The sequence below is a fragment of the Cervus elaphus genome, chromosome 2 (genome assembly GCF_910594005.1).
Source record: "Cervus elaphus chromosome 2, mCerEla1.1, whole genome shotgun sequence".
Taxonomy (NCBI): Eukaryota; Metazoa; Chordata; class Mammalia; order Artiodactyla; family Cervidae; genus Cervus; species Cervus elaphus.
Genome location: NC_057816.1, coordinates 9,596,616 through 9,620,690, shown reverse-complemented (window position 1 = coordinate 9,620,690; position 24,075 = coordinate 9,596,616). Strand labels below are relative to the sequence as shown.

Genomic DNA, 24,075 nt, shown 5'->3' with positions numbered 1-24,075 from the left:
ATGCAGCCAAACACATAAATATTTAAAAAAGAGTAATAACACCCCAATAGTTAATGGAACCCTCTCCCATTCAGCATAGCATCTCTTCAATGTGTCTGCCCTTTGGCCTCTGCCATAATCATCTTCATACCGGACAACTGCACAAGCCTCTACCCTCACCTCTCTGCCCATTCATGCTCCAGGGTGTTTTTCTTCCTCCCACGGACATTCAATTTCTCATGTTATCCTTATCACATTATTCTGGGAAAGACACAAATCATACCGTTAGAGCTGCTATACCAGTGTCTTGCAGACAGAACTGGAATCCAGGTTCTAATCGTCTTTGCAGCCCACACATTCAGAATGATTCTACAGTCCTTTGCAAGCCCCACGATGGTCTTTACAACCAGCTACCAGTCTACCTTTTCAGCCTCATCTGCTGCCATGATCAACAAGTACTGAGCAACGAATACATGCCAGGGGATTCTCAGGTGTTGCAGTGGGAAAGAATCTGCCTGCCAATGCAGGAGACACAAGAGACATGGGTTCGATCCCTGGGTCGGGAAGATGCCCTGGAGTAGGAAATGGCAGCCCACTCCAGTATTCTTGCCTGAAGAATTCCATGGACAGAGGAGCCTGGTGGGCTACAGTTCATGTGGTTGCAAGGAGTCAGACACGACTGAACAATTGAGCACTATACGCCAGACACTGTCACAGGTGTCTGGGATACATCCATGAACAAAGAGAAAGAAAAATTCCTGCTCTTATGCATTCCCATTTGTTATTTTCTTTCTTCCTGATGTGGATGAGGTAAGTGGGAGGAAACAACAACAGACAAATAAGCTTTATAGAGACTGTTAGAATGTATCAAGTGCTATAAACAAGAAAATAGAGCAAGGTAAGGGAGATCAGAGTTGGGGGGGCTGGGGCATTAAACAGCAAGGTAGGCCTCCCTGAGCACATGACATCTGAGCAAAGACTTGAACTTTTCCCTTTTATGAGACATGCCTCTGCACACTGTTTCCTGTCTCAAATGTTCTTCTGTTGCCTCTCCACAAGCCTCGAAACCAGCTCAGTTTTCACCGCCTGGATAAAATCTTTCCCAGCGTACCCAGAATCTCATTCATCTTTTTGTACAATCTTTTCTGTGCCACTTGCTGCCTATTCATTGTAAGCGTGAGTTTATGGGACTGGATACCTCTTCCAGACAATAAGTCCTTAAAGGCTGGTATCTGCCTCATAATGCTTCTGTGGCAAGTGCCCAGCACAGTGCTTTGTATATAGTAGATGACCACTGACACAACAGAGGAGTAGGATGTTTGGAGTTGGCTTGAGAAACTTGCTTTGAGACTCTATAGCAATGGAAAAAGATGGCAGTGATCCAACTGGAATGCCCGACTCTCCTGACTGCTAGTCACTCACCTGTTTGATGATATAAGTTAGCTCCTCAATTTCCACTGCCTTATCATCAAAGAGGGACTTGCGCTTTGCCACTGCAGAGACAAACAAGAAGCCACCACAGGTGAGGTCAGAGACCAGACTCAAGACAGTAGGGTTCCTCAGCCCTCCGGTGTTCACTGCCCCGGCTCCGAAAGGTCCAGGAACACTCACAGATTGTCAGCTTCTCCAGCTTGGCAAATGTGTTGCTGAGGTCCTTCCCAATGCGCCTGCAAATGAGCACAAGTGAGAACACTGTGGAAGGGAAGGAGAAGGCCTTGCCCACCTTAGCACCAGCACAACCAATCCCAGTCCTCGCCACCAAGGTCACCAGAGGCAAGACTACCTCTCCTCAGACACTGGCCAACCCACCACCTAACTTCTCCCAACTCACTTGGCCATGAGGGTAAATTCACTGCGCTGCCGGACAGCACGCAGAGCCGGCTTGTTTGTCTGGATTCCATTCTGAAAGGCAACGTCAAAAAGTAAAACTTTACTTTTTCCTTCCCATTGCTAGCTTTCACTATTCCCCAGGAATCCTGTAAACTCGCCCTCTAGTGCTAGTGGCATCCTCTCCTGGACACGCCACACAAAACCTGATGCCACCACTTACTAGAAGGGGGCCTGGGGACAAGTGACTTAAACCACTCTGAATCTCTGTTTCCTCTTATGTAAAATGGAGACAATTCTACACATCTCCTTTTGTTGTTGCTAAGATTAAAAAACATAAGGGTTATAAATTATTTTAGCCAAATATCAGGTCCATGATAAGCACTAAATAAATGGTAACTAGTATTACCATTCCATTCCTCCAACTGGGGAATTGAGAGGATAAACAGGAAGCTCTTGGAGATGATATAGAAGAGCAGTTGTAAACAACAACTGAGCAGTAAAAATATTTAAAATCACAATTACTCAGTTTCCAGATTCAGAAAGTCTGGAACAAAACAAAGCAATCTAATTTTAAAAAAAAGCACTCCCAAGTGATTTTTATTAAAATTACTTTATTTGGAAAGTTTCTTTCATTTTACAGATATAAAAACTGAGGTCCAACTAGTTTAACTTCCATGTTGTCATGAAGCAAACTTGGTAGAATTATACTGGAATGAGAATTTAAAGCGTTTGTCTCTGAACTAAATAAAGGCTCTTTCTAGAACCTGTTCCTTATCCAAACCAAATATACTGTAATCATTTCTCGCCCTGAGATATTCGTTCCAGAATAGCAACCCTAGATTCCTGATTAAACAAAACATCAACAAAGTCTGGATTCTTGCCTCTAGATTAGCTAGCCCACCTTTTCTCTGCTTGTTAGATCCTACCATCCCAAGCTGGACCAGGTCTCCATCAGGCTCCCCCAAGAATTACTTCAATCAACGGTGCTGGAGCACCCCCTCTCCCAGGTTTGAGTAAGACTCACTCTGCCTCTCCCAGTCCAGGTCCTTACCTGACGGCTCTGCAGGGACTTGCAGGCTGACAGGAACTCCTGGGTCCGATCCCGGCAGGACATGGTGTCGGGAGGGGGAGGGACCAGGGCTACTGGGGGGGGCAGAGGGGCGATGTCGCTGCTGCTACTGCCAGCAGTTGCAGGGGACAGGACCTGTGTCTTTGAGAGACCCAGGTAGACACCCTGATCCGTGTTCTTAGATCCGTAGCGTTTCCGCGGGATCATTGAGACGCATAACCTCGGACTGTGGTGGAGGGGAGAGTGTCATTCCCCAGGCAGCCTCCTTCTCCACCAATCCCCCGCCCCAACCAGCAGTTCTTCGGGGCCCCTCTGCACTTGGCACGGAGTTTCGAGCCCGAAGCCACCCGTAGATCCTGGGACCGACCCGCAGCTGACAAGATCCTGCTTTTTCTGCGGCCCAAGCCGTCCCCCTCCTCAGACTTTTCTTCCAACTTGGTTCCGGCGGCCACAGCGCGGGCCGGGGCCCTGAAGTAGAGGCAGGGCCAGAGCCAGGTCCTGTGGCCCTGAGGCTCCAGCCCGTCCCGTGCAACTGCCCCAGGCCCTAACTGGGCCCTCTCGTATCCACTGGTTCCTCCGACTCCTCAGGGAGAAACGGGGACGGACCACCTCAGAGGGACACACTTCGGTGGGCGGAGGGGGGAATCTCTAGGTGTTTATTTGAAGCAGGAAGTCCCACCCTCCCCTCGCCCAAGTCCCACCTTCTGGAAGTCTGCAAACACTGATTAGCTAACGCCGACGTCCTTCTTAAATGGACTTTTCTGATTGGACGGTGAGGTATTCGCTCACTCCGAGCCGGGCCGGCAGGACTTGCCCGCTTGTCCCTGGTTCCCTTCCCCCCGCCCGGCGCCGTCCCCGGAAAGAGCGGCCCAGAGCAGGCACGGCAGCCAGACCCTACCGAGTCCTACCTCCTTTCTGCCGCCTGCCGCTGCCGCCACTGCTACAATCTCCCAGATCGTCACCACCTCCTCCCCCTGGAGCCGAAGCCGCCGAAACCCGACCAAAGACTGGAAGCCGCCACGTCACCCACACGTAACCCCACCCCCGGTAACAGTAAGGCGGTACCACGCCTCCTAGAGCCCGGCGACCCGAGAGACACGCCCCTCCACCAAAACGCATGTGTTAATTCGCCCCCCCATTGGCTAGGCTACCCCTGTGGCCCCGCCCCCAAGGAACTAAAGTCGGGGGCCCAGGGGACTGGCCAACCTCAGGGAAGGAGCCTTAAAGAGCCCGCGATCCTGGTGGTGCCCGCGCCCTACGTGCCGAAAGCCGAGGCACAAGCGCTCAGGCAGGTACACGTTAGAAACTTTATTCTCTGAAGGCTGGGGAGGAGTGAGAACAGGGCTGGAGTCACCCCTTCTCCGGCTCCTCCTGGATCATCTCCTGCTCGCGCTCCTGGATCCTACTCGCCGGCTTTAGATTCTGGACTGCCTGCCTCTTGGTTGACCGAGAGGAACCCCGACGGCTGAACATGGATAGCCGCCGCCACAGCACAGTGATCAGAAGACTTTCGTTCGACCTGCGATCCCGTTGCTCCACCGAGTCCGCATCAGTGCCTGCGAGGATGCGAGGCCGCTGAGTTCTACTCTCCCCAGGCCAACCTCCGGGTGGTCCAGTCCCCACTCCCAGCTCCCTGGGCCCCCCGGTGTGTCTCTGGTCCCACCTTCTGACCCGGCCTCCTTGGCCTGCTCATCCGAAATCTGAAAGTCCTTGTCTTGGCAGCAGCCCATGGCCGCACATGCGGCCCTGCACTCGGTGCCACCCGCACCAGCCGCCAGGTTCCCGGCCCTGCTTTTGTGACGTCAGATACCCCCACCACCCCAGCTCAGGGAGCCGCCACCACTCTCCCATCACAAAAGGCAAAGTCATGGTACGTTTTTAAGGTGTTTATTTACAAAGTGAGCACAAGCTCTTCAGGAGCTGGTGGACCCAGGCCGTTTCTTCTTTCTCCGTCTGGCTTGGAGAGCGCCTTGGGTCTGCTCCCAATTGGGGAGCTTCCGCTTGGCAGCTGCCTCCAAGGAAGCCCAAAGTTCATCTGTCTCTGTGTCTTCTGAGGGCACCTTGTTGGGCTCTTGAGGCTCTTGCGGTTCATCCTGGTGAGTAGAAGCCCTCAGGAGTCAGAGGTACAATAACAGACCCACAGGGAGGAGAATCATTCCTCCAGGTACCACCCCTTGTTTCCTGCTCCTAAATACCACGCCCATCCATGCTGCTGGACTTCCCTGGTGGCTCAGCTGGGAAAGAATCTGCCTGCAATGTGGGAGACCTGGGTTCAATCCCTGGGTTAGGAAGATCCCCTGGAAGAGGGAATGGCTACCCACTCCAGTATTCTGGCTTGGAGAATTCCATGGACAGAGGAGCCTGGTGGGCTACAGTCCATGGGGTCACAAAGAGTCACACATGACTGAGTGACTTTCACTTCACTTCATCCATGCTCCTATGTTACCCTTGGCAATGACCCTGTCAGGACTATTCCTGGCAAGTGGGTGGACAGTCTCAGGTCTAAGTTCCAGCTGCTTCCCTTTCCTCTTCACAGAGAGATCCTCACACCTGTACCCTTAGCTCCCACATTCCCAGACCCAAGAGCTTACCTCCCAGTTATCCCTGCCTGACAGGAGAAGGCAGTTCAGTTGAGATTTGAGATAAACCTGCAAGAGATGAGGGACCTTAAGGGGCCAGGTCTGCTGAAACAGAAGCAAGAGTGGGGGAGGGAGGAGGGCACAACGAGCAGGAATGAGTGGTTTCTCACCTTATGCTCCAGGCCCCGTGGATTCCGGATCCTGTGTATCCTCAAGACTCTGTCCAAACCACAGGAGGCTAGTAGGGGCTTTGAAGGGTGGCACTGCAGCCCTCGGACGCTGCCCGCCAGTCCCTTTAGACAGCCCAGCAGGCGCCCTGGAGAAAGGGGGCAGGTATCAGTGCTAACTGGTCAGCCAACGATCATTTATTGAGTGTTTTCTGTTCAAATCACTTTCTTTCAACATTTAATCCTCGTTTAACATAATGCTGACATGGCAGTTACCATTAACATCTCCATTTTTCAGGTGAAGAAACTAAGGCACAGGGAATTAACAGAGTAATTTGTCCAAGGTCACACAGCTTTTGGCAGAACCGGGACTGAACTGGCACCTGAAAGAGGGCTCAGCAGCTCCACCGCCCCTTGTCAGAGGGGAATCCTGCCCTTCCTCCCCACCCCTGCCCCCCTGCAAGGCTCCTTGGTCTACTCACCTTGTCGAAGGTCAATTTCTGCCAGCTGCCCATGAGTATTCCCCACAATCACTGAACTGAGGAGGAGACCAGAGAGACATACATGGGTCGGTCAGCAGGAGCCCCCTGGAGTCCTCCCCAGGCCCCACTGTGCCCGCTACACACTCACTTGCCCTCAGGAGTCAGGGTCATGGCTGTCAGTGGGTACTCTCCGTAGGTGGCCTCAAGGACTGGCCTGCGCTGAGGGGAGGCTGGATCATAGACACGGACCTGGAAGAAGACTGAGACATCACAATAGTACCTTTACTCTGGGTAGCCCCTCCGGCTTCTCTGCATCTTCACTTCCCCTCATTTGTTGTTTAGTCGCTAAGTTGTTTCCAACTCTTCTGTGACCCCATGGACTGTAGCCCACCAGGTTTCTCTGTCCATGGGATTTCCCAGGCAAGAATACTGGAGTGGGTTGCCATTTCCTCCTTCAGGGGATCTTCCCAACCCAGGAATTGAACCCAAGCCTCCTGCATTGGCAGGCAGATTCTTTACCGCTGAGCCACCAGGGAAGCCCCCCTACCCCATACACTGCTTTTACAATCCACTCTTTCAGAGAAACTTTCTCATTTGAAATACACCCTTCTTTTCTGAGTGTTGAGGAGTAGAGGAGAGCTGCTGAGGAACATGAATGTATAGAGCTGAGAAAAGAGGTTCCCCAGGCTAGGAGCAGCAGCATGCCCATGGTCTGCATGTGTGTATAGCGTTCCGTCTATACTCCCCTCTCATGATGCAAGAGCAAGCTGGCCCAACTGTCAGAGCTGCTGAACTCAAACAGAGAAAGAAATTAAGCCTGGACACGAAGGAGAGAGGAAGCTCTCATATGTTTTCTGAGCAGAACTGTATTACCAACAGCAGACTTCAGATGCAGAGCAGAGCATGCAGGGCAAATGTAGCCCCACCCAGTCCTGCCTAGGTCTTAGGATGTCAAATTCCCTGGTGGTCCAATGGTTAGGACTCCAAGCTTCCACTTCGGATTCGATCCCTGATCAGGGAGGTATGACTGCCATGCAGCGCGGTCAAAAAAAAGAAAAGCCCAGCTGGAAAGATCCCCAGTTGGGCCTTTCCTATACAGCTGAGGAATGGAGACCAGATATTACAGATACTAGAGGGTCATGCTTGGGTCCCAAAGCAAATTAGAGGCTGCCATCAGGACCAGAACCCAGTTCTTTTGATACCCAGTCCATGTCTTCTCATAACACAGGGCCCATGTGATTCTACTATGAAGGGGACACTCCTTCTCTCTTCCAGATGGGAGGAAAAGGAAGAATCACAGTTCAGGCAACTCCTTCCTAGACTGTAGTAAGTGAAGGTCACTGGCTTAGCCACTCGACTGGAACAGATGGGGGAAATGGTCCTTCTTCTGAGAGCTCAGGGATGACAGAAGGATGGCGAGAAGAGTGGCTATGCCAAGTGGTGGGGACCAAGCCTGCAAAGAGCAAGCTTCCTGTTTCTCCAGGAAGCTATGTGAGCCCAGAAGAAGATAGGGGTGAGATGTGTGCCTCACCTGGTGGTACCCTGTACAGGTGACAAGCTTCTGTGACTCTGGGAGGAATTGTATGTCCTGGTCCCAGATGGGAACCCGCAGGTCGAGCCAATCATTCCGTACCTGGTGGGGTCAGTAGATGATGAACAGAGCTGGGAGGGGCTCAGTGTGTCCCTTCCTTCTGCCCTCTATCATCATCCCCTAAAATCCAGCCAGTCTCCAATTCATAATCAGTGGCCTCGACTCCTGGGAATTGGGACCCAGGTCCTCTCCACCCACCATCACTCACATTCTTGGCCCTGAACAAAGGCTCCTCAGACCCCTGCAGGTCCCACACCTTCAGAGCATTCTCCTTCCCACCTGTGGCAACGATGTGGGGGCGTGCTGGGTCTTGGCGCATCCTACATACCCCAGGGCCCACCCTCAGTTCCAGGAGCTGAAAAGAATGAGAGAGGGGAGATGAGTCACTTCCAGATCCTTAATCCTCCTCCCCCAAAGCCTTCATTGGCTCTACCCTGGGCCCCACCTTCCCCAACCATCAGGATCAGGATGGGGGGGGGCCTCACTGGGTCAGAGGATGCCTCCTTGTCCTTGTCATGCCAGACTCGAAGAATCCCAGAATCCACACATGTGATGAGGGTGCTGCAGGCAAAGGGAGGATAGAGTTAAAGAGCAGGGGTAAATGGTGTTTTCTGTCCCCAGTCGACCCACCCCCAAATTCATATGAACTAGACTCCCTCCTACCAGCCCTGTTCCTAAGGAAGCCTCTAGGTAACTCAGGTCTGGGCAGGGCTTGATGGCTGTTATTTAATTTCCTCATCAAGGTAATGGTTTACCGGTCTTATAAGTAAGGAAACTGAAGCTACAAAAAATTAAAAGATTTGCCACTTAGCTATAAATGTCAGAATCAGAGCTGCAATCAAGACTGTGATACTGCAAAGCAGAGTCTTTGCTATTCCACAGCTCCACCTGGGGCACCTGGCCCTGCTGATCTTTCTTGATATGCTCACCAGGAGTCAGGAGGAAGAACTCTAAAAGCACTCAAATGGGCTCTCTCTCTCTCTCTCTCTCCCTCTCTCTGTCCCTCTTCTCTCTCTCTCTCTCTCCCTCTTCTCTCTCTCTCCCTCTCTCTCCCTCTTTGCGCGCTCTCTCTCTCCTGCACGATGGGGCGATCTTCAAAATAAATAAATAAATAAATAAAAGCACTGAAATGGGACTGCTCTGGATTTACTGTTTGGTCAGAATCAAACACCAGCTTCCTCCCTTAAGTTCCCTGTTCTGGGTGTCAGACCAGACAAGCCAATCTCTCACCAGGATCTGTATAGCCCAAGCCCTCTGATCTTTCTCATATTTGCCCACTCTCCCCAACTGGGTTCAGGCTCTGGGTTCTCCTGGGTTGTGGCAACAGCCTCCCAACTGCCCCATCTCCAGTCCATCTCCACGCTCCTGCAGGCTCACAGCTCTGACCACAGTGTTTCCTGCTAAGAAACCAATCATGCCTCACTACCCATGAAACTGCAGATTGCTCAGCCTGACACTTAAAGCACTTTACCTTAAATCCCAACTTAACTCGTTTATCTTATATTAAAATTCTTCCTAAGTTTTTAAAAAGGGAAAAAAAAAAAGTCTCCTGGGCTTCAACCCCCAGTTCAGTTCAGTTGCTCAGTTGTGTCCAACTCTTTGCGACCCTGTGGACTGCAGTATGCCAGGTTTCCCTGACCATCACCAACTCCTGGAGCTTGCCCAAACTCCTGTCCATCGAATTGGTGATGCCATCTAACCATCTCACCCTCTGTTATTCTCTTCTCTTCCTGCCTTCAATCTTTTCCAGCAGTTCTTTGTATCAGGTGGCCAAAGTATTGGAGCTTCAGCATCACTCCTTCCAATGCATATTCAGGACTGATTTCCCTTAAGACTGATTGGTTTGATCTCCTTGCAGTCCAAGAGACTCAAGAGTCTTCTCTTCAACCCCCAAATGCTGTTTATCTTCCCTGTGATGTGCCCTGTAGCCTCACACCAATCCTTGGCCTCTGCTCAGGCAGAAGCCTCTTTCTAGAATGCCCTTACTCCTTTCTCCACCTGTCAAAATTCTACCCAACCTTCAAGGCCAAGTTCAAATATTCCTCCACCCCCTCTCTCCCGATCTAGCCTTCCAGACTCACCTGTCAAGTTAATGTCACCAAACCTACACAGTCAGCTCACAGCCTCTCTCTTCGCCTTCAGTAGAAAACTAAGCCTGCAACCCAGCATTTCCTATTCTTTAGGAGCTTTACCACTTTGTTGGTGGTTGTTAGCCCCCATTTAAAAAACATATTCTAAACTTCCCTAGTGGCTCAGTTGGTAAAGAATCTCCTGCAATGCAGGAGAACGCCTGCAGTGCAGGAGACTCGGGAAGATCCGCTGGAGAAGGAAATGGCAAATCGCTCCAGTATTCTTGCCTGGAAAATCCCGGACAGAGGAGTCCGGCGGGCTACTGTCCACAGGGTTGCAAAGAGTCGGACACGACTGAGCGACTAACACTTTCACTTTCAAACTATTAAATAATGTGCTCAGGGTCACCCAAAAGATTATTATGCCAAAAAAAACCCCAAAACCCAAAAAACCAAACTCTGGAAGAAGCAAACTTTATGATGGCAGATACTGTGTCTGGTTTACCTAAGCCTTTGCATTTCGCCCAGTGCCTACAAACAACCAAGTAACTGTTTCATAAATATTTGTTATAGGAATAAACGGATGAAGGCAGGAAAAAGGTCCCTGTCATGCAGACCAGGCTCACATCAACTCAGAGTTGATCGCCATCACTCGGTCGTCCAGCGGGAGCCTCAACACTCTCGCTACGACCTGAGCGTTTCTGCAAGGGGCTTGGTCTTACCCGTCGACCTGGGCGAGGCCTCGGAACGTGCCCTCCCCTCCAGGACATTGCCTCTGGCCCTGGAACCTGCCTTCCTCGGTGCTGAAGTGCTTCACTGTCCCATCGGCACAGCCCACCAGGATCTGCGGGCAGAGGAGCACAGGATGGCGAGGAGAGCGAGGCGGCCGCGCCCCAGACTCCCAGCTCTGTCAGCGGTCGCTCACCTGTGTCTCGCCGCCCGCACCCCAACACAGGGCGCTCACCGCCTCTTCGCGCCGCGGCTGTCCTGACGCTGTGAAGTTCGCCGCCTGTTTGCGCTGAAGGTTCACTCCTGCGGGACACGGACGTCAATCGCATGAGTCGCGAAACGGTGACGCCCGCAGTTCCCGACGCCCGACTCCGCTACCCACCTTTCAGGATGCCAGTGTCGGTGCCAACCCACACATGGTTCCAGCGTGCAGCCGCAGCCGCCATAGCGGAGCTCGGGAACCTAAGGCTCACACTTCCGGCGCAGCGCCTGCGTCACCAGCGTGAGCCTAGTGGGATACGGAGGAACTCCATTTAAAGAACCGGAAGAGTAAAAATACTCTCCCCGCCAGCTAATTTTGCTTTTTACAAAAATGAAATCTGGAGACTTGTTTGGGGAGATCTGAACAGTAAGTAACTTGACCATTTTACATTTGAAGTAAAAGGCATACGATCTGAACCACAATATCGGATCCAGGCAGCCCTAGTCTGTTTCTCTGCTCTAAAGCAATGTACGTTTTCTGTGCAAGAGAAGAAAAGAGCTTATTTCAGGAAAGATTCAAATCATTAATGAGGCGCATGGCTTCAACTTCAAGCGTAATAGGACAAAATGAACAAAGTTGGGGGAAATGAAACCGACGAGCTCGGTTTTGGAAAGCGAAGGTAGAGGCGTTTTTATTTCCTCACGTTGAGATTTGCTGATGGTATAAAATGGCACCATGCGCAATGAATGAAGATCTACAAAATTAAAAGAAACAGTTCTTCCAAAGACAAGCTCCAACTTTAAAATCTCATAACGGCCCTGTTCTTTGAATGACTTGTCTGAAATAAGTCTTATCAGAAACTTTGCTGTTTGAAATTGTATCAGTAAGAATAAAGCATCCCACTCTTGCCTGGCAGATCTGTCCACAGAGAAACAGTCTTGATTGCCACCTTAGTTGGAGAACTGCCAATAAGTTTCAGAGCTTAACATTCCAGGCAAGCCGCGCGGTTAGGCCACGGAAACACAACCACCACTACCGCCCCCCCGCCTCCCAAAGTAAATCTGAACGGTCTCTTTCCCTGAAATGATTTTCCTTTATGAGACGTTCAACTATTTCTCTGCTCGGAAGTCTTCCTCACTGTAAGGCCAGGTGCACACCCAGAGTTTTCAGAATGAGGGAACTAGACCAGGAAACTTACCCGTTATAAAGAAGACTACTAAGCACTACTCAATATCGTCCCTATGGCAAATAACTTCTCTAATTACGTGCATGTCACCATTCTTAAAATTGTAGCTCTTTAGTTGCTAAGTCGGACCCGACGGCTTTGGCGACTCTATGGACTTAAACCCAGCCAGGCTCGTCTGCCCAAGCGATTCTTCAGGCAGGAATACCAGTGAAAATGAAAAGGACGAGTTACTCAATCGCGTCTAAATCTTTGCGACCCCATAAACTGTAGTCCGCCGGGCTTCTCTGTCCATGGGATTCTCCAAGCAGGAATATTGGAGTGGTAAACTATTCTCCTCCAGGTGATCTTCCGCGTCTCGCGGAATCGATCCCATTTTTTTTGGTTGGCAGGGACTTGCTCTTGTTGAGCCTTTGTAGAAAACCCCGAATATACGTAAAATCGCGTCACGACTACCCGAACTACCACCATTATGTTACATGTACGAGAATCCTTTACAGAGCGTTTAGGTAAGTTACAAAACTACATGAAGTATAAACTGTTACTTAGTAAAGTGTCCGAAACACTGAGAGAAAAAAAAACTTAAGCATGTCGATCGTGATCCACCCGTTTTGACCCAAGCAGTACTTGGCACGTTTCCATAAAGGAAACTCAAGACTCATCCATTCTCGTCTGTTTCTACTGAGTTAAATTGTCTGCACAAAAAGTACACAGAAACCAACGCAGCGTTGAAGCCCCACTTAGTGAGTATTGGGGTTAGTGAACTTTGCTACCTATGTATTAAACTGGTCAAACAAAAATAAAACAAACGACAGCTCTGCTTTTGCGGGAACTTCTAAGATAGTAATAAATCACTAAGCCAGACTAACTGCGAAATAACTTTACTCACAGCAAAATGGTTATTAAGTCTTTTTTTGAGACAAAGTTTATTCCCCCCAAAGGGAGGTGCACCGTTCCTGGAAGTACTGCAATACCAGGTCGATGCGTGGAGTGGACGGAGCAAGCTCCTATTCCAACTCCTAATTCCAAAAATCCATTTAATATATTGTCCTCGGATAGAGGACGTATCAGATATTAAACTGATAAGAACAGATACTACACTTGATCTTAGCCAAAAGGCCGAGAAGCGATAACTACAGGCCTCGCTCCGGGCCAGCCTTACTCTTAGAGTAGCTTTTACGGTTGTGGTGACTTTTATGTCACCTAATCATTAGATTCTTTTCAAAGTGTAGTTTTACTTAAAACCAATTTTTCATCATTTATGATTCATAATCATAACTAAAATTTGGAAATAGACCTCAAATTGTGTCGTTTACTGCGTCTCTTTCCGGCTAATTCCCTATGTATTTTGCATAAACCCGCCCCTCTGCTTTTTCGCTCTCTGGGATTGGTCCCCATGGTAGACGTGATTTCTATGGCCGCCTGGTGTCTTACCCTCGGAGACTGGCGATCTCTCCCCGACAGAAGGGGCAGCAGAGCTGTGGTGGTCGTTAGTCTGCCGAAGCAGATGCAGGGCGGCGCCCCTCTTCCGGACATTTACTTGGAAAGGCCCGCGGTTCCTGAGCGCTGACTTTGGTGTCCAAAGAACCGAGTTGGGACCCTTGTCCGCCAGTTCCTGATTTGATGCCACGAGGCATGTTGCTTGTGTTTCCCAAGTGGCACTAGTGGTAAAGAATCCCGCTGCCAAAGCAGGAGACAAGAGAGACTGCTTCGATCCCTGAGTCGGGAAGATCCCCTGGAGGAGGGCACCACCCCCTCCAATATTCTTACCTGGAGAATCTCATGGACATAGGAGCCTGGTGGGTTACTTTCGCAGAGCCGAACACCACTGTTGGGACTCACGGCATGCACGCAAAGCTTAGGCTCCTGTCTTCTCCTCGGTTAAATGGAGGAATAATAATCCGCGCTTATGGGTGCTTGTGAGAACTGAGGACATGCTGCTCTCGGTCCAGAGGTGACAGTGGAAGTTGGCCTTTAGACTGTCTTCCCCTCGCATTACGGGGCTCCAGGCTGGAATCTGCTCCTCCCCGCTCCCTGATTTACTGTAACATCCGCCCCCACCCTACTTACATCTTGCCGTTTGTACCATCCACTACCCACCGTTGGCCCCACAGCCGGGGGAAAAGCGGCCTCAGAAAAGCGTTTCGGAGCCTCCTGATTCCTAAACCCAGGAACCAGCGGTGGGAGAGGGGATGGGGCAATGCAGGTCAAATTGAACAGAACCGGTACTTTCGAGGCTCAGAGCAAAGCCCAGCTGTATGAAAGGCTCTTTGCTCTATGTAATGTCAGGCTCTTGCTGAGAAGGGACTTGAAGTCCTGTTTCCTTGGAAACTGTGTTAGTGTGAACACAGAACGTTCTATTCAGCTCCTTAACTGAGCTCTACATCTGGGTTGGAATTAGAGGCCGTGTCTCTGGAGCCTGGCGGGCTACCAATCGTGGGTTGCGAAGAGGCTACGAGTCTTGGACACGACTGAGCACACAGACACACACACGCACAAACACACATACCGTGCCTGGGTTGAGATCCTTCCAGCAAGAGTAGGACGTTCTATTTTCACTGATATGATTACAACTAGCAAAGTCTGATCATCTATGACTTTAGAGACTGCGGTTTCTCACACTGTGTACCTGTTAATAAACAGAAGCAATTTCTACAGGCTTCACCAATAAACCCAGAACCTCTAGGGAGAAGCCGAACTAAGGGAATGTGGTAGACAGAATAATGCCTATACATGCCCATGTCCTAATTCTTAGAACTTCTCATTATGTTAACTTACATGGCAGACAAAAGGTAATTCACATATATGATTAAATTAATAGTTTTGAGGAGAGATCATTCTGGACTGAGCTTCCCAGGTAGCAATACTAGTAAAGACCCTGCCTGTCAGTGCAGGCGTCATAAGAGATGAGGGTTCAATCCCCCTGGTAGGGAAGATCCCCTGGTCCCACTCCAATACTCTTCCCTAGAGAATCCCATGGACAGAGGAGCCTGGTCGCTAAAAAATCAGGACTGAGCAATTTAGCATTTGCATCTGCGTTCTGGATTATCTGATGTGCTCCATGTACGTAATCACAAAGATCACAAAGGGAGACAGGAGACTCAGTGTCAGATTGATGCAGCATCAGAAAGATTTGATAAACCATCACTGGCTTTGAAGATGAAAGAGGGTTGTCAGCCAAGCAATGGCGGTGGCCTCTAGAATCTAGCCAAGGCAGAGAAACAGATTCTCCTTCGGAGCCTGCAGAAAGAAATGCAGCCTTGTTAGCACTCCTTGATTTTAGCCCATTGAGACCCATTTCAGATTTCTGACCTCCCAAACTGTAAGATGATATATTTGCTTTGTTTGAAGCCACCAAGTTTGTGGTTCAGTCACTAAGTCACATCTGACTCTGCGACCCCATGACTGCAGCATGCCAGGATCTCCTACCCTTCACTATCTCCTGGAGTTTGCTCAAATTCATGTTCATTGAGTCAGTGATGCTATCTAACCATCTCACTCTCTGCACCCCATTAGCCTTTTGCTTTCAGTCTTCCCAAGCATCAGGGGCTTTTCCCATGAGTGAGCTCTTCGAATCTGGTGGCCAAAGTATTGGAGCTTCACTTCACCATCATTCTTTCCAATGAATATTCATGGTTGATTTCCCTTAGAATTGACTGGTTTGATCTTCTTGCAGTCCAAGGGACTTTCAAGAGTCTTCTCCAGCACCAAATTCAAAAGCATCAATTTTTCAGCGTTTAGCCTTCTTTGTGGTTCAATTCTCACTACCGGGAAAACCATAGCTTTGACTATATAGACCTTTGCCAGCAAAGTGATGTCTCTGATTTTTAATGCGCTGTCTAATTTTGTCAGGGCCTTCCCTAATGGCTCAGATGGTAAAGAATCTGCCTGCAGTGCAGGAGACCCAGGTTTGATCCCTGGGACAGGAATATGCCCTGGAGAAGGGAATGGCTACTCACTCCAATATCCTTGCCTGGAGAACCCCATGGACAGAGGAGCCTGGCAGGCTAGTCAATGGGGTCACAAAGAGTCAGGCATGACTGAGCAACTAACACTTCTGGGTTTGTCATAGCTTTCCTTCCAAGGAGCAAATGTCTTATAATTTCATGACTGCAAGTCACTATCAACAGTGATTTTGGAGCCCAAGAAAATAAAATCTGTCATTGTTTCCACATTTTCCCCTTCTATTTTCCATGAAGTAATGGGACTGGATGCCATGATCCTAGTTTCTTTATTGTTGAGTTTCAAGCCAGTTTTTTCACTCCTCCTTCACCCTCATCAAGAGGCTTTTTAGTTCCTTTTCACTTTCTGCCATTAGAGTGGCAACTTATTACAGTAGCCAAAAACAAAAACAAAAACAAAAAACCACCCAAAAAACAAAAACCAACTAATACAAAGGCAAAAGCAAAATTCAGTTTCTTTGGGGACTTACCTGATAGTCTAATGGCTAAGACTTGGCTCTTGATGCAGGGGGCCGGGGTTTGATCTCTGTGCAGGGAACTAGATTCCACATGCTGAAACTAAGAGTTCAGGTGCTGCAACTAAGACCTGGTGCAGCCAAATAAATATTTAGAAAAAAAAATCAGTTTCTTTTCTGCAATACTTATTTGGCTGTGCTGGGTTTTAGTTGTGGCATGTAAACTCTTAGTTGCAGCATGTGGGATTTAGTTTCTTGACCAGGGATCGAACCCAAGGCTCCAGCATTGGGAGCTCGCAGTTTTAGCCACTGGACCCCCAGGAAAGCCCCTTCAGTTTCTTTCAGTCCCAACCTTCTCTAAATTCTGTAAGATCCAACCTGGGGCCGGAGAAGGCAATGGCAACCCACTCCAGTACTCTTGCCTGGCAAATCCCATGGATGGAGGAGCCTGGTAGGCTGCAGTCCATGAGGTCACTAGGAGTTGGATACGACTGAGCGACTTCACTTTCGCTTTTCACTTTCATGCATTGGAGAAGGAAATGGCAACCCACTCCAGTGTTCTTGCGTGGAGAATCCCAGGGATGGGGGAGCCTGGTGGGCTGCTGTCTATGGGGTCGCACAGAATCGGACCCGACTGAAGTGATTTAGCAGCAGCAGCAACAGCAACCTAGGGGCAGGCCATAGCTCCCTAGCCAAATAAGCTTCAGTCCGTCCATGAAGGCTGCAGTCAAGCATCCCAAGCACAGATCTCTGTGGGCTTTTCCCTGGCGGTCTCAGATGTCAGGTTGGCAGTAGCCCTGTTCCTCCTCTGAATTAAAGGTTAAGAGGGAATGGCTCTGTCACTCGCATCTATTCTGACTCCTGCCTGTTGCTTCGTGGGTCCTGGGGGCTGATAGTGAGAGCCCCACCTGAACCTGGAAACCTGTGCTTCCTGGGAGGCCATTTGTCCATTTGTTTATGCTCTTTGAGCAGACACCCCTACAGTGATAAGCAATATCAGACATGGACTCTGCCTTCAAGTTTAAGGTCTACAGGGAAAAGGAAGAGAAGCCTCCTGTGATCCTTCAGGCAAGAAATGAATGTGGCTTAGGGGTTGGGGGTGGGTAGCTGTGGTGGCAGAGATGGAGAGAAGTGGAAGTCATGGAGAGGGAAGGGAGAGGCAAGGCCAAGGGAATATTCTTTCCATGTGGGTACACTTAAATTTTGTAATTTAATGTTTTATTTTCATGAAACTGATAGAACAATTCCCCTCAATTTACATCCCCCTTTTGTTCTTTGTTACACCATGCAGCATGTGGGATCTTAATTCCCCAACCAGGGATCAAACCCATGCATCCTGCAGTGGGAAGTGTGGATTCTTTTTTAAATTTAAGGATAATTGCTTTGTACTGTTGTGTTGGTTTTTGCTGTACATCAATGTGAATCAGCTCTAAGTATACATATATCCCCTCCTTCTTGAGCCCACCAGGTTCCTGTCCATGGGATTCTCCAGACAATACTGGAGTGGGTTTCCATTCCCTTCCCTAGTGTAGTTTTCCGACCCAGGGATCAAACCCGGGTCTCCTGCATTGCAGGTGGACTCTTTACCATCTCAGCCAACAGGGAAGCCTATTAGGTTCTTCCACCTCACAACTGACTCAGTTTTTTGGGCTAATGTTCCATTGTGTGTATACATGTATCTCAGTCACTAGACTACCAGTTCAGTTTAGTCGCTCAGTTGTCCCATTCTTTGCAACCCCATGGACTTCCCTGTCCATCACCAACTCCCAGAGCTTGCTCAGACTCATGTTCATTGAGTCAGTGATGCCATCCATCTCATCCTTTGTCATCTCCTTCTTCCATTTTTCCCAGCATCAGGGTCTCTCCCAATGAGTCAGCTCTTCGTATCAGGTGACCAAAGCATTGGAGCTTCAGCTTCAACAGTCCTTCTAATGAATTCAGGACAGTTTTTCTTTAGGATTGGCTGGTATGACTTCCTTGCAGTCCAAGGGTGAAGGGAATGGCAAACCACTTTAGTATTCTTGCCTTGGGAACCCCATGAACAGTATGAAAATGCAAAAAAAGACCACCAGAGAAGCCCCTATATTGCCTTTTACTTTACCAGTCCTGAAACAACCATATTCTAAACATATGAAAATTTAACAACAGATGAACATTCTAGTTTATCAACTTTCTCCTTCTATTGAGAAATATAAAAGTGGTCATTATCTGAGACCACCTGGTTGGACAGCATCAGACCTGGGCTTGAGTAAGGTCTAGGAGATGCAGGACAGGGAAGCCTGGTGTGCTGCAGTCCTTGGGGCCGCAGAGTTGGACATGACTGAGCAAGCAGTACATATTCTTGCCAGAATTCTGTAGACAGAGAAGCCTGGTGGGATACAGCCTATCGGGTACAAAGGGTTGTACAGGACTGAAGTGACATAACATATCCCAAGAGGGTACTAATGCAGTTCCTTTCTGAAGTTCTGGTTGTAGGCCCAGGGCTGTTAAACTCCACAGAAATCATTTTAGAGATTAATGTGAAGGATGGTGGCAACAAGATACCAAAAGTTGACAGCCAATTTTTCTATTCTTAACTGATGAGCCACTGTCTCCTAGTATCCAAAATCTTTTAAACAGTTAAAGGAGTTACTCAAACTCAGTATACTTTCATGCAGAACTCCTCACCCAAATGCAGACAGGAAGTAAAGATCCAGGGAGGCTTCTTGAATGCTACTTCCCTGGGTTAGACAATTTCACCAGGAGTCAAAGTGCCAAGCTAAATGGGGAAAGCCATTTAACAATCTTTCTGGGGTTATTTCTGTCCAGTCAGACCCACTCACACACAGGAATCAGTGAAGGTTTTAAAAAATTTTTATTTAGAAAGGCTGAAATGATTGTATGCTAATTTGAACAGGCAATCTGTACAAGGATTTTTCAGTTTTGTATCCTCCACATTGGATTCCTGTAGAGAGAAAGAAAAATGAGTTTTTTCATACTGGATTTTTCTAAGTAAACACGTGATGGGTTTAAGAGTCACCCTGTGAACATGGTTAGTGTATGTAACACAAGCACACGAACACTCACCATTATGTGTGCTTTGTTCTTTCTTTAGACCTGGGTGGGGGGGTAGAAAAAAAAATCTGCTTTTCAGATAAATAAACCAGTCATTTATTCCCCTCTTTTTCTTGTTTAGAAATTCTCATGATCCCTCAGACAGTTCCCTCTGGAACGAGCTTTCCTCTTCTCCCCCAGCCAGCCCCAGTGGGTTCACCTTTACAGGCTCTGGGACTAGGACAGGAAGTAAGACTTGTGAATATTTCTTCACTGGGAAAATTTTAACTTGACACGCCTTGTGTTTAAGTTTACTCACCTCTCAACTTCAGACTGGAGCTGACCAGGTATATGGCTTACTCCTTTCCCCTGCAAAAGATTGTTTGGGAACTAAGTCAACTGTCTTCCAGGACAGGCCCATCTATAAAAGCTATGTAGGTTTTACTGGACATTTTACAGAAATTACCAGCTAGTCCAAAATGCTTCCTGTTGGCTATAAGGCCACTCAATTTATTCCAAGGGAAACTCACAGCTCAGAAATACCTTTCAGTCATAGTGATCAGACTGGGGCGGTATTGAACTCATCACTGGTGAGTGGCAATGTCACGGGTGGTTCACTAACGGCCAAAGACAAGCTTTGGATTTAGCAAGTAATGTCTGCAGTTATCCAAAGCATCAAACAAAAACTGGTGAATTCTATACAGCAGCCATAGATAACAGACTTACCTAAAAGTATTCTCAGGCACTAAACAAGGAGCTGTACCTAAAACACAAAGACAACTAAATCAGTGATGCTTGCTTCTTGCATTATAAGCTGTCCCTGTCTAAGCTACCATTCCTAGAAAATCAGATTTCCGAGTCTCAACAGCAAATCATCAGCCGAACGAGATTCCATGTAAGTCATCACAGATGCCTAAAAAGGCATTTTCTCCCACTCAATACACTGTGTGCACAAACACATATGGAGATCACTCACCTCTGAGCAACAGTAACTGGCAATAGTACCTATGGAAGGACAAAACTATGAGTGATACAAGTTCCCTACACACACAGTACCCCACTATTATCTTTTCCAGTTTCTCAGGTGTTCATGTCTTTTCATTGTTTAAGTCATAGTGAGCTAGTTTGATTCATCATAGAAACTGCCTACTTGGTGGCGTATGCCATACACAGATTAATCAACTAACCTTTTAACTCTGGAGGCTTTCCAGGAGTCTATAGCAACAAGCTGCTCCTGAATGAGAAGATCATGTAATTAGCAAAGTATCTAAAACAACCAAAACTATTCTAACTAGGGTTAATGGATAACCCAAGCCAAGCAAATGCTGTTCATTTGCTGTACCTCAGACAATTCCTATGGAATGAAATTTCATCCTTTCTCCCAGTTAGCCCCAGTGGGTTCACCATTACTGGCTCTGGGGCTAGAACAGGGATAAGACAGGATGCCTGCTTTCCTCATTGGCACTGGAGATAAGCAAAAACAAGCCAAGTTACAGGTACTCACCTCTTGACTCTTTGCAGGAGTCACCCTGAGCAGATCAAGAGGCATCTAGGAAACCAATAAAGATAAAATGAGATCAAGAAACAGCACTATCAGAAACAAGAGAAACCCCTCCATTTCCCACAATACTGAGAAAACTTACTGTAAGACAGATGACTCTATTAACGCTGTGATAACCTACAAAAGGGGAGAAAACGGTTACTCCAAATACTAGGATGAAATAAATTTCTTTATTAACAGGAACTGCCATCAGAACTCTAACATGCTATTAACTGTGGTACCTCACAGAGGATCAGCATTATCAATTCAAATCATCTGACAGTGATGGGTGGGCGAGGGAAGAGCACAACCTCATAAGAAGGAACCATGCTGCTTGCTGGGGTGCTGACTCCCTCCCCAGGGAAATCATTCCAAGAGGAACAAGCTGGAAGGAGCAAAAACACAACACTGCTCCACTGACCATTTGCTCTCCTGGTTGTTGAAAACACCAGAGACCACAACCAAGCCTCCCATTTGAAAACTTACCTGTATTCACCCTGGGACGCAGTTGAATTCCTCAGGACTGATGAGGAGATGCTGGAGATAGAAAAACAAGGCATTATTTCTAGTACTTGAGAACCGCCATTAAAAGACCCTGGAGCATTTCGGGCCCACTTCTCAGTAATAAGATGACATCATTTTTGAGTTCAGGCATATGCTTGTCATTTTACATTCATCATGGAGTGGCCAGTGCGATTTCAACCAGCAAGTCCCATCCCGATACTATGTTTCTACCCCACCCCCCAACTGCACAAAGCATCGCGTACCCACCTGCAGCATGAGAACACTTGATCCACACAGGGATAAGTTTTGTCTCATCCTTCCAATCTGTAAGCTCCTTTGAGTTAAACCACATCTGGGAGAAAAAAAAATAATACTCTTTCTTACTTTTATATCTCGTAGTTTAACTGTCCCACGTTAGTGCCTTAACAACGCAGGGCTAAAAGCTACATTTGCTACGGATGGTGCTACTCAGAGTTTTTATGTTTTCTCCACTAATCCATCAGAAAGAGAGAGTTCAATTTTTGAAATCATCCCCGTAGCACATCCCGTCGGACTCCCGCATATTCAACAACAAGAAAAAAAAGGCAGTTAACGGAGATCAAGAGCACTTACTCCAATGAGACCTGTTTGCGATTCTTCAGCATTTGGCGCGCGTCCGAACCCTGCGGACAAAAGACATTGGGTCAGCACTGTGTCTCGTAAACTCCTTGTTTTCCGGAGCTAAGACTGCGTTGCCGTGCAAGGCCGGTCTCCTCAGAGTTTCTTATCCTCACGGAGCTCAGTACAGGTCTGTGAAAAGGGTCTCATCACAGAGAGGCCACTCGGCACGGGCCGCCATCGCCATCTTGTCCTTCACAAAGCCCCTGCTCCTTCAAGGCCTCAACACTAAGGCCACGTTTTCTCCCCTCCCCCACGAACCCAATAGATACCACAAAGAGAGGCCAAGGCGCGGGCACGTTTGCACAGCCGTTTTTCTCGGAAAACTCAATAAACAACACACTTACCGAGAGCTGTGGGTAAATGAGACCGAAGGCTTACCGCGAGACACATAAATACCATCTCGCAGAGGCCCACGGGATTTGGGGGCGGGACTACGGCGGGCGCAAGCGCAGAGGGAGCTTGGTGGATTGTGGGTAGAGATTTCTAGAGGAAGTACGAGAGGCTGTGCGCTTCCTGAAGCAGCGGCGCGAGAAAGGTGCGCATGCGCCTCAGGGAGTGCGGAGGCTCTAGTAACGTGCTGCCGCGGGTTCTTTACTGCGACTTTTGGCGCTGAGGCCATCCCGGCTTCGCGCAGATCCTGGATTGACGCCCCGTGACGGTCACAGCTGACTGCCCCACACCCTTCCCTGAGCATTCCCTTGCTTGCACACACTCTAAATCCGCGTGCAGGGTCCTATTCCATGGACCGCGAGCCTCACGAACCCTTCGCTGGCGTCATCTCGGTTCCAAGCCAGCCGCCGCCCAGCGAGCCTTCTGGGCCTGGTCCTCAGGGGCCCAGCGCGGGGGGCGACTCAGGTATTACTGGGCCCCTGGCCGATCTCGAGTGGAGGGCTCTTGCATGGAACCGTTTTGGTAAAGTGAATCAGGTTGTAGGTGCTCTTGAAATATAACAGTTTTAGGATATTTTCTGTAACCGGCCACCTTTGTCCTACTCTCTGGTCCGATTTTGCTTGGAGCTTGTAGTGGGGCTAGCGTTAGCTGACATTTAAAGCGCCGTTTTAAGCACATTGTGTGTGTGTGTGTGTATGTGTGTGCCCCCTCAGTCGTGTTCGACTCTACGATCTCATGGACTGTAGCCGGCCAAGTTCCTCTGTCCATGGAATTTTCCAGGCAAGAATACTGGAGGCCATTTTCTACTCCAGGGGCTCCTCCCTACTCCAAGATATCTTCCCAACCCTGGGATCGAACTCGCGTCTATTGCGTCTGCCTGCCTTGGCAGGGGGAGTCTTTACCAGCTGCGCCACCTGGGAAACCCCTTAACGCAGATTACCTGGAGGGAATCTAGGTGTAAAAAGCTTTTGCAGAGCCACGTACAACTCTTGCCTGATTGGCAGGGTGGTTCCAGTCATCTAAACCCTTGTTACTGAGGCCAACCAGTTTTAGTCATTTGTGGTGCACACCTAGGGTACATGGCTGTTTCAAAAATGTATTATATGTACATTTTATAACCGTTTATTAAGCTCTTACTGTGTGGTCTCCTGGATGACCTCATTTACTGCTACAACCCTAGGAGGAGGCCATAAGGTAATTTAGGCATGAGGAACCTGAGATCTGGAGGGGTTAGTTAACTTGCTCAGAGTTACCCAGCTAAGAAATATCAGCCTAGGTGCAAATCCAGGCAGTCTTGATGACAGAGCCTGCACTTTTGATCACTCTGCTTTACTGCTGTCATCACACACTTCTCTGGGTATTTGGGGGCAAACAAGAACACAGGAAACAAATGGCATGATCCCTGGATACTGTTTCTCAATTTTTTTCTTGTTGTCTTCCTCTCTCCAGGAGCCTTTAAAAAGCATTTCCCCCTCTAATCCCCACCATGAAATTTTAATAACACTTATATAACTGTGTATTTGCTTATATATTGTGGCCCATTAGAGGGCCAGAAAGCTTCTGTTTAATATCTAGGATTTTCTGCCCTCTTCCTGCTCCAAGAGAACCAATTTTCACTCCTTTGGTGGCAGTGTTGTCCCCATGCATGTCC

General features: G+C 48.5%; 4 protein-coding genes, 2 long non-coding RNA genes and 9 other non-coding genes across 21 annotated transcripts in view; 2 read left to right on the top strand and 13 right to left on the bottom strand.

The window, feature by feature from the left end:
* The window catches only part of STX5 (syntaxin 5), a 29,826-nt gene extending 25,882 nt beyond the window's left edge, over positions 1–3,944 (bottom strand). Inside the window, exons 1-5 of one of the 2 annotated variants that reach the window (XM_043871429.1) lie at positions 3,787–3,944; positions 2,861–3,104; positions 1,811–1,881; positions 1,591–1,646; positions 1,402–1,472 (exon numbers count right to left, since the gene is read on the bottom strand). In XM_043871429.1, the coding sequence (XP_043727364.1) occupies positions 1,402–1,472; positions 1,591–1,646; positions 1,811–1,881; positions 2,861–3,085 (423 nt within the window). In that variant the 5' untranslated portion in view covers positions 3,086–3,104; positions 3,787–3,944. The remainder of the gene's footprint in view (positions 1–1,401; positions 1,473–1,590; positions 1,647–1,810; positions 1,882–2,860; positions 3,105–3,786) is intronic. The other variant, XM_043871434.1, reaches the window with a different exon arrangement.
* Positions 3,945–4,173: 229 nt separating this feature from the next.
* On the bottom strand, positions 4,174–4,680 carry LOC122673495 (testis-expressed protein 54-like). The gene is made up of 2 exons (XM_043871345.1): positions 4,542–4,680; positions 4,174–4,434 (listed from the first exon to the last, which is right to left on the bottom strand). The coding sequence occupies exons 1-2, from the start codon at positions 4,606–4,608 to the stop codon at positions 4,229–4,231; spliced, it is 273 nt and encodes a 90-aa protein (XP_043727280.1). The 5' UTR covers positions 4,609–4,680; the 3' UTR covers positions 4,174–4,228.
* LOC122673502 lies at positions 4,625–11,495 on the top strand. Its single transcript, XR_006334697.1, has 2 exons — positions 4,625–4,748; positions 10,340–11,495. It is a non-coding gene; the product is annotated as an uncharacterized LOC122673502 (long non-coding RNA).
* On the bottom strand, positions 4,750–13,999 carry WDR74 (WD repeat domain 74). 4 transcript variants are annotated; one of them, XM_043871303.1, is made up of 13 exons: positions 13,651–13,849; positions 13,315–13,560; positions 10,878–11,003; positions 10,692–10,798; positions 10,489–10,610; positions 8,183–8,258; positions 7,906–8,052; positions 7,638–7,739; positions 6,255–6,355; positions 6,107–6,162; positions 5,628–5,773; positions 5,470–5,544; positions 4,750–4,971 (listed from the first exon to the last, which is right to left on the bottom strand). In XM_043871303.1, exons 3-13 carry the CDS (start codon positions 10,939–10,941, stop codon positions 4,792–4,794), a joined length of 1,176 nt encoding a protein of 391 aa, XP_043727238.1. In that variant the 5' UTR covers positions 10,942–11,003; positions 13,315–13,560; positions 13,651–13,849; the 3' UTR covers positions 4,750–4,791. The 4 variants fall into 4 exon arrangements, with proteins under 4 accessions (XP_043727238.1, XP_043727267.1, XP_043727260.1 ...); XM_043871332.1 differs by having other exon boundaries at positions 5,470–5,526; positions 13,651–13,837; XM_043871325.1 differs by lacking the exons at positions 13,315–13,560; positions 13,651–13,849 and adding an exon at positions 13,981–13,999.
* On the bottom strand, positions 12,821–13,011 carry LOC122677438. The gene has a single exon (XR_006335784.1). It is a non-coding gene; the product is annotated as a U2 spliceosomal RNA (small nuclear RNA).
* Positions 14,000–19,132: 5,133 nt separating the features above from the next.
* LOC122673479 lies at positions 19,133–22,480 on the bottom strand. Of its 3 annotated transcripts, XR_006334692.1 has the most exons (13): positions 22,379–22,480; positions 21,987–22,036; positions 21,642–21,726; positions 21,357–21,407; positions 21,113–21,255; positions 20,974–21,008; positions 20,835–20,879; positions 20,518–20,564; positions 20,307–20,335; positions 20,057–20,093; positions 19,650–19,699; positions 19,364–19,393; positions 19,133–19,241 (listed from the first exon to the last, which is right to left on the bottom strand). It is a non-coding gene; the product is annotated as an uncharacterized LOC122673479 (long non-coding RNA). The 3 variants fall into 3 exon arrangements; XR_006334690.1 differs by lacking the exon at positions 21,113–21,255; XR_006334691.1 differs by lacking the exons at positions 21,113–21,255; positions 22,379–22,480 and adding an exon at positions 22,304–22,370.
* LOC122677401 lies at positions 19,484–19,609 on the bottom strand. Its single transcript, XR_006335770.1, has one exon. It is a non-coding gene; the product is annotated as a small nucleolar RNA SNORD22 (small nucleolar RNA).
* Positions 19,858–19,925, bottom strand: LOC122677399. Its single transcript, XR_006335769.1, has one exon. It is a non-coding gene; the product is annotated as a small nucleolar RNA SNORD31 (small nucleolar RNA).
* LOC122677386 lies at positions 20,172–20,241 on the bottom strand. The gene has a single exon (XR_006335764.1). It is a non-coding gene; the product is annotated as a small nucleolar RNA SNORD30 (small nucleolar RNA).
* On the bottom strand, positions 20,406–20,472 carry LOC122677362. Its single transcript, XR_006335755.1, has one exon. It is a non-coding gene; the product is annotated as a small nucleolar RNA SNORD29 (small nucleolar RNA).
* On the bottom strand, positions 20,669–20,794 carry LOC122677408. Its single transcript, XR_006335773.1, has one exon. It is a non-coding gene; the product is annotated as a small nucleolar RNA SNORD22 (small nucleolar RNA).
* Positions 21,076–21,151, bottom strand: LOC122677368. Its single transcript, XR_006335757.1, has one exon. It is a non-coding gene; the product is annotated as a small nucleolar RNA SNORD28 (small nucleolar RNA).
* Positions 21,484–21,555, bottom strand: LOC122677373. Its single transcript, XR_006335758.1, has one exon. It is a non-coding gene; the product is annotated as a small nucleolar RNA SNORD27 (small nucleolar RNA).
* Positions 21,838–21,913, bottom strand: LOC122677378. The gene has a single exon (XR_006335760.1). It is a non-coding gene; the product is annotated as a small nucleolar RNA SNORD26 (small nucleolar RNA).
* A 54-nt stretch (positions 22,481–22,534) lies between the features above and the next one.
* SLC3A2 (solute carrier family 3 member 2) overlaps positions 22,535–24,075 on the top strand; it is a 28,478-nt gene continuing 26,937 nt past the window's right edge. Inside the window, exon 1 of the mRNA XM_043871275.1 lies at positions 22,535–22,889. Within this exon, the coding sequence (XP_043727210.1) occupies positions 22,775–22,889 (115 nt within the window). The 5' untranslated portion in view covers positions 22,535–22,774. The remainder of the gene's footprint in view (positions 22,890–24,075) is intronic.

Coding starts and splice junctions, on each gene's coding strand:
- LOC122673495 (XM_043871345.1), bottom strand. CDS start 4,608: ATGGGCTGCTGCCAAGACAAGGACTTTCAGATTTCGGATGAGCAGGCC. Junction 4,435..4,541: donor CAAGGAGGCCGGGTCAGAAG/GTGGGACCAGAG, acceptor GCATCCTCGCAG/GCACTGATGCGGACTCGGTG.
- WDR74 (XM_043871325.1), bottom strand. CDS start 10,941: ATGGCGGCTGCGGCTGCACGCTGGAACCATGTGTGGGTTGGCACCGAC. Junction 8,259..10,488: donor GGCCTCGCCCAGGTCGACGG/GTAAGACCAAGC, acceptor CTTTGCCTGCAG/CACCCTCATCACATGTGTGG. Junction 5,545..5,627: donor CACGGGGCCTGGAGCATAAG/GTGAGAAACCAC, acceptor TGGCCCCTTAAG/GTCCCTCATCTCTTGCAGGT.